Below are 12,110 nucleotides of genomic sequence, written 5' to 3'. Positions count from 1 at the left end.
CTCACCGTGGTCCAGCCAATAGCTTACCTCTTCATATTCTCATTGAGATAATCCAGAATAACATCCCTCAGAAACCCTTCAAATATTTTACCAACAATAGAGGTTAGACTTACTGGCCTATAATTTCCAGGTTCACTTTTAGAGCCCTTTTTGAATATTGGCACCACATTTGCTATGCGCCAGTCCTGCGGAACAGGCCCTGTCGCTATAGAGTCCCTAAAAATAAGAAATAATGGTTTATCTATTACATTACTTAGTTCTCTTAGTACTCGTGGGTGTATGCCATCCGGACCCAGAGATTTATCTATTTTAATCTTATTTAGCCGGTTTCGCACCTCTTCTTGGGTTAGATTGGTGACCCTTAACATAGGGTTTTCATTGTTTCTTGGGATTTCACCTAGCATTTCATTTTCCACCGTGAATACCGTGGAGAAGAAGGTGTTTAATATGTTAGCTTTTTCCTCGTCATCTACAACCATTCTTTCCTCACTATTTTTTAAGGGGCCTACATTTTCAGTTTTTATTCTTTTACTATTGATATAGTTGAAGAACAGTTTGGGATTAGTTTTACTCTCCTTAGCAATGTGCTTCTCTGTTTCCTTTTTGGCTGCTTTAATTAGTTTTTTAGATAAAGTATTTTTCTCCCTATAGTTTTTTAGAGCTTCAATGGTGCCATCCTGCTTTAGTAGTGCAAATGCTTTCTTTTTACTGTTAATTGCCTGTCTTACTTCTTTGTTTAGCCACATTGGGTTTTTCCTATTTCTAGTCCTTTTATTCCCACAAGGGATAAACCGCTTACACTGCCTATTTAGGATGTTCTTAAACATTTCCCATTTATTATCTGTATTCTTATTTCTGAGGATATTGTCCCAGTCTACCAGATTAAGGGCATCTCTAAGCTGGTCAAACTTTGCCTTCCTAAAGTTCAGTGTTTTTGTGACTCCCTGACAAGTCCCCCTAGTGAAAGACAGGTGAAACTGTACAATATTGTGGTCGCTATTTCCTAGATGCCCAACCACCTGCAGATTTGTTATTCTGTCAGGTCTATTAGATAGTATTAGGTCTAAAAGTGCTGCTCCTCTGGTTGGATTCTGCACCAATTGTGAAAGATAATTTTTCTTGGTTATTAGCAGAAACCTGTTGCCTTTATGGGTTTCACAGGTTTCTGTTTCCCAGTTAATATCCGGGTAGTTAAAGTCCCCCATAACCAGGACCTCATTATGGGTTGCAGCTTCATCTATCTGCTTTAGAAGTAGACTTTCCATGGTTTCTGTTATATTTGGGGGTTTGTAACAGACCCCAATGAGAATTTTGTTACCATTTTTCCCTCCATGAATTTCGACCCATATGGACTCGACATCCTCATTTCCTTCGCTAATATCCTCCCTTAAAGTGGACTTTAGACAAGACTTTACATAGAGACAAACCCCTCCTCCTCTCCGATTTTTACGATCCTTTCTAAACAGACTGTAACCCTGTAAGTTAACTGCCCAGTCATAGCTTTCCTCTAACCATGTCTCGGTTATTCCCACTATGTCAAAGTTACCTGTAGATATTTCTGCTTCTAGTTCTTCCATCTTGTTTGTCAGGCTTCTGGCGTTTGCGAGCATGCAGTTTAGAGGATTTTTTTTTGTTCCAATCTCCTCGCTGTGGATTGTTTTAGAAATGTTCTTACCTCCCTTCTGAGTATGTTTTCCTGGGTCTTCTTTGTTCAAGTCTAATGTTTTTTTTCCCGTCCCCTCTTCTTCTAGTTTAACGCCCTCCTGATGAGAGTACACATGAGCCAGGTAAATAACACATAAACAGGACCCGTCACTTGCTCAAACAAATGAGTTAAATAGTTTATAAAAATCTCTGATTCTGCAATTTTTTTCCATTTTGCGCTGTATCGCTTTTTGCAGCGAAACTCACTTTTGGAATATGTGAAATCTCTTGTAGACCAACTGGGCGTTTCTTCAAAGTCTTCTCTGGGGGTACGCACTATCACCCCTCACTCTTTTTGCTGACACGTAGGGCATGCGTACCATGGAGACAGGTTGTGAGGTTGGTGTAGGGTCTTTGAAGACAATGGGATAAACTCCTAGACCTGCAAAGATTGCTGTGGGATACTTACCAACAAAACAAAATTTAGGCCTTGTCTCCAACACAAGAATGCCTCCAAAATGGCAGAAACCTTGTTTCTAATTAGTGGAGATGATTGTGTGGGAAGCAATTAAAAGACTGGAGCAGGTTGGCGTCACTGCAGTTTTTAGCAGTTGCCTTGAAGCACCACCGCCGCTATGTGTGAACACGGCCAAAAGGGGTAATTCCGGTACATCAGTGCATACTCTTCTATGTTTTAGATTTATGGGAAAAGGCCTATTAAGTAATCGGAATCATGAACAATGGCACAAACAAAGGAGGATTATGGACCCAGCATTCAGTAGAACGTAAGTAGTAATAATAATAATAATAATAAGGTAGTAATAATAATAGTAGGTAGATAAAAAGGATAGATACTGTACATAGATGGAAAGGTAGATGATAGACAGATGCAGTCTCAGAATTACTCATCCCCAAGAACAGTTTCCTCATAAGAGCACACATACATCTCAAGCGAATACCTGATGCAACTAATTATAGAGCGTTTCATTACATCAGGTATACTTCAGATAAAACAAATTAAATACCTGGACTGGCTGCGGGGTTGGTGATATTTAATTGCATTTATAAATACCGTAGGTCTCAAGCTAAGAGAGTGTTCCAAATATTTAGAAGAGATCATTACCTTGTACAAAGAAGGAAAAGGTACCAAAAATATACGAAGACAATGGCTGTTCCTAGGGATACAGTTGGAAGCAGAGATCATATAGGAACACTAGCTGCACTACCTAGACATGGCAGAAATAGGAAGCAATCACTGGCTAGCACCAGATTCCTGAGGAGGCAGATAGCTAAAGAACCTCACATGATTACAACATTCCTGCAGGAAGATTTGGTGACAGAAGCACTGAGATTTTAGTTTGCACAGTAAAGCTCACACTAAATATTGAAGGTCTCCATTGTGTACACCATGATGTCCACCTCTACTATCCCAAAAGTACAAGAGAGTTGGCTCCAGTATGCTGAAACTCATAGAAATAGCCACAGGACTTTAGCGATTCTTTTCTGTGCAGCAATAAAATGGAATTTTTTGAGACATTGGACCAGTGGCATGTTTGGGGGAGTAAGAATGAAGCATTCGCTGAAAAGAACACCCTGCGTACAGTGAAGCATGGCAGTGTCTTGGTGATGCCTACGTTGAAACATTGTGATGGCTCAATGATGCCTACAGTGAATCATGGTGGAGGATCTGTTATGTCTACAGTGAAGCATGGCAGTGTCTCAGTGATACTTACAGTGAAGCATGGCTGTTGCTCGGTAAAACCTAAGGGAAAGCATGATGGGGGATGTGTGATGCATATGGTAATGCATGGTGATGGCTAGATGATGCCTACAGTGAAGCATGGTGGGGGCTCAGTGATGACTATCGTGAAGCATGGCAGGGGCTATGTGATGCGTACTGAGAAGCATGGCGGTGGCTTGTGATGCCTGCAGTGATGCATGGAATAGGCTTGGTGATGCTTACAGTGAAGCATGGCAAGGGCTTGGTGATGACTTGGGGCTGCTTTTCTTCCTCGGGCACCTGCAACTGTGGAGGACAAAATGAATTCAATTAAGACAGGAAATCCTTGGAGAAAACATCATGCTTTCTGTGAGGAAGCTAAAGCATGAGCGTCATTGGATCTTCTCACAGGACATTGATCTCAGTTATACCAGATAATTCACCAAGCTTTGGTTTCAAAAGAAGTCCTGGAAGATTCTGCAGTAGTCATCACAGTCACCTGACTTGAACCAAATAGAAAATCTTTGGTGTGATGTGAATAAGTATCAGCAAACCCAAGAACATTAGTGACCCGGTGGTCCTTGTCCATGAGGAATGGGCTAAGGTTCCACAGGAAAGCTGCCAGAAACTGGTTTCTGGCATTGTATCATGTTTGCAGCAGGTCATAACAGCTAGAGAGGCTCTATTAAAGACTAAAGATGATGTCATCAAGGGAGTGAATAATTGCTGAGACTGCAGTAATCAGTAAAGCTGGCACTTTGCACTGAAATTGAACAAATCATTAGTTGTGTTGAAAGATTTGCATTGTTGTTGTTTCATTGTTTGTCAATTTTGCTAATAAATCAAATTTGACTACGGTAAATACATCACAGGTAAAAATACATCAAGGTAAAATTCTAAATGGTGTATAATAATTGTTTTACATTGAATAATAAATGATAGTTTACATTTTTTTGGCTTTTCAAGATACTTGATTGGATTAATGGGAACTTTTAATGAGAAAGCAGAGGAGATGATGGGCAAACTGCAAGAAAAAGCGGATGGAAAATGCCATGTTGCAATGCACACTTTGCTGAGTAGAACTACCTTGGATGTGATTTCAAAGGTAATCCAAGTAACTAATGACTTCACTTCTGCAACCTCAGGGTTCAGATTACAGACCCCATGACTACTCTCACTATGGTGATGCCCTTAATGAAAAACAATGCTATTGGAACACAATCCCAGAAGGTTCAGATGCAAACCCATTACCTAAGCATGTTTTGGGTTCACGAAAAAAGGCATCTTCCACATCCCCAACCATAACCAAACTATGAGTTATACTCTGGTGTTAGAGCCTAAAGGGGATGTTACCCCTATGGGTGCAAATTGGAATGAAACATAACATGTCTTTCTCTTGACTAGGTTGCGTTTGGGATGGAGATGAACTCCTTGGAGAATGATGAAACACCATTTCCGCGTGCCATATCGTTGGTACTGAGGGCTCTCGTGGAGATGTTTGATCCCTTCATCAGGGTATATATGTTTTTAGGTTATTATTTTTTATTGACTTATTCCTGTTAGAAATGAAAACAAATTTTCCACCCTATTAAGTTTTATATATTGTAGCCAATAGGGGGCAGTATTCTAAAATTTAATGCGCTTTAATGTAGAGAAAATATACAGAAAGGAAGATGTCAAGCCAATCTGATGTAGATAATACCAAAAAACAAAATTCCTTGTCATGCTTCATCCCTCAGGCCCTGTACTAGATGGCACAATTTATCGGATTTTTTTTTATTGCTCCTTCATAGGGGTTGTATTAACTCGTACTGATACCTGAGGGTCTGAAAGCTGTAACATTTTTGTGACTCACTATGGGAACTAGCTAACACTTCCCTCGTATGCTGCACAAAGAGAAGATGAGATCATGCTCTTCGATCATTTTGTAGCAAACCCAAAAAAGCATTCATAAGTTTTGTACAGTGTAACTGTAAATGCAACTTTGGCATGAGATGAAACACTTATTACAAGCAACATCTTTGTGGTTATTCTACTGATTTCTGCAAAGTTTGTTGATTTATTGTGACTCATCAATGATGAAGGACTGAAGTAATTTTATCCAGTCTTATATGGGACCTTAGAACAGGGAACATACAGCTTCAATTTCTCTCTGGAGAGACATGACACAGACAGCAACATTATTGTGTGTGTAATGTAATGCTTTGTTTCTCCTTTGGAGGTGCTGCAGGGAAATTAAACACTTGTTGCTGGGTTCAACTACAAATTGCTCTGATTGCTGATGTAGGAGAACAGAGCACGGGGGGGGGGGGGGGGGGTAAAATGCTGCAATGCTGTGCAGCTTCCAGGCTCAATCAAAACCCTGCAGAACTGTTCCAGAGGAGAGAAGTTGCAGAAAGGACGGAATTAGGCAGTGCTCTGAGTCAGGTAACAGTGACGAAGACAGCCTTGGAAGCAAAAGGCCAGCATGCTAAAACAGAAGAGGATTGAGTGCCAAGGGAAATTAAAGTTGGTTCTGCTGCAGCTCCAGCATCCGCGATAGTTTACTGCAGCTGTGTGTACCGGCAAAGCCCAGACTCAGACGACGACGGTCAAGCACTGAAGACCAGAGCTACACCAGTCAAGGTCCAGACTTCATCCATTGATGGTCAAGCACTGAAGACTCAATTGATGCCGGTCAAGGCTCCTGACCTGAATGACGCCGATCAACAGCCGAGGACCAGCCCCCATCGACACGTACCAAGGAGACACTTGTCAGTGATCAAGTACCAAAGAAGCCCTGAGGATACCTAACCAGAGACCGGAGCCTAGGCCAGTGATCGGAGGACACGTGTTGGACGGGCCGTTACATGCAGCAGTGACTTATGGTACCGGGAGTGGGCAGAGGGAGGGCTGCGGAACAGGTGGGGTTCGGCTGAGACTAGAACGGCCCAGAGAGAACTGATAGACTTTGTTAGGAAAACGTGCGGGGTAGTGAGACGGAGCAGCGGCAGTGGCCCTTGTCATGCTCAGTAAGCCACAGAAGTTCTTAGAGACTGTTCCTGGCAAGTACAGAGTTTACCCCCTCCCAACTAGAATTATATTGAACCTCAAAGAGTATATACCATGCCTAGATCCATGGCACTTCCAAACATTACATAAATTAAAAAAATAGACGGGAAACTATGTGCCATAAAATTACATGAAACTTTTTATTGATACAATTTTTCAATATCCGTATATACAGTATATTCCATTGTCAATCCATATAATAGTAACTGCCTCCAGCCACAAAAGAAGTGTGAAAAAGTTTTCGATTAGTGCCTAGTTATGATCTATGCAGCAAAAAAATCCATAAGGGGGCATGATAGTAAGGAACAGGGATAGGAAACCTTAAGGATGGAAGTAAAGATAATAAGTACTGTACCTTTAAATGACTGTGGCACCCCTGACGCGCCTTTTTCGTTTAAGCTTTTTCCAAGCACACTCCCTTGGATATTATATGGATTGACAATGGAATATATATAAGGATATTGAAAACACTGTTATGGGGCTTGTTATATTTTGACTACTTTACTATGTATGATATGTAAAAAAAATTTTTGGAAGCTTCATTGCTCCACAAATTTATAAATACTGTATTTTCTGGCGTATAAGACTACTTTTTAACCCCTGAAAATCTTCTCAAAAGTCGGGTGTCGTCTTATAGGGCAGGTGTCGTCTTATAGGGCAGATGCGGGGTAATCTGCGGTTGCCGCATATTGTGGGGGAGCGGTCCCAATGACGATGTGAGGGGGCGCCTCACCGGGAAGGTGTAAGTGAAGCAGAGGCAGAGAAGGAGATAATAGGATACAAGAGCGAGCCAGATGAGTGAAAGAGGAGAGTTTTTCTAGGCACAGCATCGCTCTCTTTTTTGCATACCCCTGGCATCCCAGACGCTGACAGTTTGCTTCACTTACACCTTCCTGTTGAGGCGCTCCCTCACCTCGTCATTAGGACCACTTCCCCCCACTATATACGTCGACCGCAGATTGCTTCGCACCCACTCTATAAGACGACACCCGGCATATAAGACAACCCCCGACTTTTGAGAAGATTTTATATTTTAACTGGAAAAGTTGGGGGTCGTCTTATACGCCCAGTCTTATACGCCGGAAAATACGGCTTAATCTTCACTTTAATTCTAATAACAGCTCCATTCTTAGGCTGGGTTCACATTGCGTTGGGTGCGTCCATTACGGTACGTTCACATTTGCGTTGTTGGGCGCAGCGTCGTCGACGCAGCCCACAACACATATGCACAAAGCAGCGTTTTCAGATGCATGCGTTGTCATAAAATATAAAAGTTCCGGAATTTGGGCGCAGAGAAAACGCTACAAGTAGCATTGTCTGCGCCCTGTCATGTGCGTCAAGATGACGCATGCGTCGTAAAACACATTACAACGCATACCGGCGCATGTCCATGCGCCCCGCATGTTAAAGATAGGGTCGCATGACGCATGCGTCATTATCCGGCGACGACACTGCGCCCAACAACGCAAATGTGAACATAGCATTAGACAAATTATGTTACACCGCGGGATTAACGTAGTCCGTTAAGGCTGCCATTAATTCCTATGCCGGACGCATCGCTAGCACACGCCCACAAGAACACGGAGAGAACATACAAACTCTTTGCAGATGTTTTCCTTGGTGGGGTTTGAACCCAGGACTCCAGCGCTGCAAGGCTGCAGTGCTAACCACTGCGCCACCGTGCCGCCCCACGTGAATGAGGAGGGGGACTGTCATGATCCCAATGGCAGGGGATCACAAAAGGACAAGCACAAAAAACAAAACAAGCTCTAGGGTGATGGAAACTGAGCTGACCACGATCCTGAACCTCAACACACAACTAGCTGTAGCCGGGGAACGTGCCTACGATGATTCTAGACGTCTCGCGCCAGCCGAAGAACTAACTTTCCCTATTAGAAGAAACACAGACCTCTCTTGCCTCCAGAGAAACACCCCACAGAAACAGCAGCCCCCCACATGTAATGATGGTGAAATGAGAGGAAAGCACATACGTAGTTATGAAAACAGATTCAGCAAAATGAGGCCCGCTAAAGCTAGATAGCAGAGGATACAAAAGTGAACTGCGCGGTCAGCGAAAAACCCTACAAAAAACCATCCTGAAATTACTTGAACTCATGTTCCAACTCATGGAACATGAGGAGTAATATCAGCCCACTAGAGCAACCAGCAAAAAGGAATCACATATCTGCAAGCTGGACTAAGACAAAAATTAAGCAAAACGTGGAACAGGAAAATCAAAAACTTAGCTTGTCCTGAAGAATACAGAAGCGGGAAGCAGAGGTAACAAGACACACTGATTACATTGATAGCCGGCGAGGAAATGACAAGAAAGCCAGGTTAAATAGGAAACTCCCATATCCTGATAGAACAGGTGGACACCAGAGACCGCAGAGAACACAAGTCACCCAGTACCATCTGTAACCACCAGAGGGAGCCCAAAACCAGAATCCACAACAGTACCTCCCCCTTGAGGAGGGGTCACCGAACCCTCACGAGAACCACCAGGGCGACCAGGATGAGCCCTATGAAATGCACGGACCAAATCAGCAGCATGAACATCAGAGGCAACCACCCAAGAATTATCCTCCTGACCATAACCCTTCCACTTGACCAAATTTTGGAGTTTCCGTCTGGAAACACGAGAATCCAAGATCTTCTCCACAACATACTCCAATTCTCCCTCCACCAGCACCGGAGCAGGAGGCTCAAGCGAAGGAACAACAGGTACCTCATACTTCCGCCACAACGACCGATGGAACACATTATGAATAGCAAACGATGCCGGGAGATCCAAACGAAACGACACAGGGTTAAGAATTTCCAAGATCCTATAGGGACCGATGAACCGAGGCTTGAACTTAGGAGAAGAGACCTTCATAGGAACAAAACGAGAAGACAACCACACCAAGTCCCCAACACGAAGTCGAGGACCCACGCGGCGACGGCGATTAGCAAACTGCTGAGCCCTCTCCTGGGACAACTTCAAATTGTCCACCACATGACTCCAAATCTGATGCAACCTATCCACCACCATGTCCACTCCAGGACAATCAGAAAGCTCCACCTGACCAGAGGAAAAACGAGGATGAAACCCCGAATTACAAAAGAAAGGAGAAACCAAGGTAGCAGAACTAGCCCGATTATTAAGGGCAAATTCGGCAAGCGGCAAAAAGGTAACCCAGTCATCTTGATCAGCAGAAACAAAACACCTTAAATAAGTTTCCAAGGTCTGATTAGTTCGTTCCGTCTGGCCATTCGTCTGAGGATGGAATGCAGACGAAAAGGACAAATCAATGCCCATCTTAGCACAGAACGTCCGCCAAAATCTAGACACAAACTGGGATCCCCTGTCAGAAACGATGTTCTCCGGAATCCCATGCAAACGAACCACGTTCTGAAAAAACAGAGGGACCAACTCAGAGGAGGAAGGCAACTTAGGCAAGGGTACCAGATGAACCATCTTAGAAAAGCGGTCACACACAACCCAGATGACGGACATTTTTTGAGAGACAGGGAGATCCGAAATAAAGTCCATGGAAATGTGCGTCCAAGGCCTCTTCGGAATAGGCAAAGGTGACAACAATCCACTGGCCCAAGAACAGCAAGGCTTAGCCCGAGCGCAAACTTCACAAGACTGCACAAAAGAACGCACATCCCTCGACAAGGAAGGCCACCAAAAAGACCTGGCCACCAAGTCTCTAGTACCAAATATTCCAGGATGACCTGCCAACGCAGAAGAATGGACCTCGGAGATGACTCTACTGGTCCAATTATCCGGAACAAACAGTCTTTCAGGCGGACAACGATCAGGTTTATCCGCCTGAAACTCCTGCAAAGCACGTCGCAAGTCTGGGGAGACAGCCGACAAAATCACCCCATCCCTAAGGATACCAGTGCGCTCAGAATTTCCAGGGGAGTCAGGCACAAAACTCCTAGAAAGAGCATCCGCCTTCACATTCTTTGAACCTGGCAGGTATGAAACCACAAAATCGAAACGGGAGAAAAACAGTGACCAGCGAGCCTGTCTAGGATTCAGACGCTTGGCAGACTCAAGGTAAATCAGATTTTTGTGATCAGTCAAGACCACCACACGATGTCTAGCACCCTCAAGCCAATGAAGCCACTCCTCAAATGCCCACTTCATGGCCAAAAGCTCCCGATTACCAACATCATAATTCCGCTCAGTGGGCGAAAACTTTCTAGAAAAGAACGCACATGGCTTCATCACTGAGCAATCGGAGCTTCTCTGTGACAAAACCGCCCCCGCTCCAATCTCGGAAGCATCAACCTCAACCTGAAAAGGAAGCAAAACATCTGGCTGACGCAACACAGGAGCAGAAGAAAACCGGCGCTTAAGTTCCTGAAAGGTCTCCACAGCCGCAGGAGACCAATCAGCAACATCAGCACCCTTCTTAGTCAAATCCGTCAAAGGCTTAACAACACTAGAAAAATTAGTTATGAAACGACGATAAAAATTAGCAAAGCCCAAGAACTTCTGTAGACTCTTAAGAGATGTAGGCTGCGTCCAGTCACAAATAGCCTGAACCTTGACGGGATCCATCTCAATAGTAGAAGGGGGAAAAATATACCCCAAAAAAGAAATCTTCTGGACTCCAAAGAGACACTTTGAACCTTTTACAAACAAAGAATTGGCCCGCAGGACCTGAAACACCTTCCTGACCTGCTGAACATGGGACTCCCAGTCATCCGAAAAAACCAAAACATCATCCAAATACACAATCATAAATTTATCCAGATATTCACGGAAAATATCGTGCATAAAGGACTGGAAGACAGAAGGAGCATTAGAAAGTCCAAAAGGCTTCACCAAATACTCAAAATGGCCCTCAGGCGTATTAAATGCGGTTTTCCACTCATCACCCTGCTTTATCCGCACAAGATTATACGCACCCCGAAGATCAATCTTAGTGAACCATTTAGCCCCCTTAATGTGAGCGAAGAAATCAGTCAACAATGGCAAAGGATACTGATATTTAACTGTAATCTTATTCAAAAGACGGTAATCTATACAAGGCCTCAAGGAACCATCTTTTTTGGCCACAAAAAAAAAACCTGCTCCCAAAGGGGACGAAGATGGACGGATATGTCCCTTTTCCAAGGACTCCTTAACATAATCCCGCATAGCAGTATGCTCTGGCACTGACAGATTGAACAAACGACCTTTAGGAAATTTACTGCCAGGAATCAAATCTATAGCACAATCGCAATCCCTGTGAGGAGGAAGCGAATTGAGCTTAGGCTCCTCAAAAACATCCCGATAATCAGACAAAATTACCGGAACCTCAGAAGGAGTAGATGAAGCGATAGAAATCGGAGGTGCATCATCATGAACCCCCTGACATCCCCAGCTTAACACAGACATCGTTTTCCAGTCCAAGACTGGGTTATGAGTTTGTAATCATGGCAGACCAAGCACTAAGACATCATGTAAATTATACAGTACCAGGAAGCGAATCACCTCCTGATGAACGGGAGTCATACGCATGGTCACTTGTGTCCAGTACTGAGGTTTATTCATAGCCAAAGGTGTAGAGTCAATTCCTTTCAAAGGAATAGGGACTTCCAGAGGCTCCAGACTAAACCCACAGCGGTTGGCAAATGACCAATCCATAAGACTCAGGGCAGCGCCTGAATCCACATAGGCATCGACGGAAATGGCTGATAGTGAACAAAT

At 43.7% G+C, this 12,110-nt stretch overlaps 1 protein-coding gene across 2 annotated transcripts in view; it reads left to right on the top strand.

The window, feature by feature from the left end:
• Window positions 1-12,110, top strand: part of LOC138645893 (cholesterol 24-hydroxylase-like) — a 61,065-nt gene that overhangs the window by 36,408 nt on the left and 12,547 nt on the right. For both annotated transcript variants that reach the window (XM_069735388.1, XM_069735390.1), the window contains 3 exons: window positions 2,343-2,429; window positions 4,331-4,469; window positions 4,769-4,879. In XM_069735388.1, the coding sequence (XP_069591489.1) occupies window positions 2,343-2,429; window positions 4,331-4,469; window positions 4,769-4,879 (337 nt within the window). The remainder of the gene's footprint in view (window positions 1-2,342; window positions 2,430-4,330; window positions 4,470-4,768; window positions 4,880-12,110) is intronic.

The sequence above is a fragment of the Ranitomeya imitator genome, chromosome 1 (genome assembly GCF_032444005.1).
Source record: "Ranitomeya imitator isolate aRanImi1 chromosome 1, aRanImi1.pri, whole genome shotgun sequence".
In the NCBI taxonomy this organism is placed as follows: domain Eukaryota; kingdom Metazoa; phylum Chordata; class Amphibia; order Anura; family Dendrobatidae; genus Ranitomeya; species Ranitomeya imitator.
The sequence above is the reverse complement of the archived record's forward strand: the minus strand, read 5'-3'. Positions and strand labels throughout refer to the sequence as shown.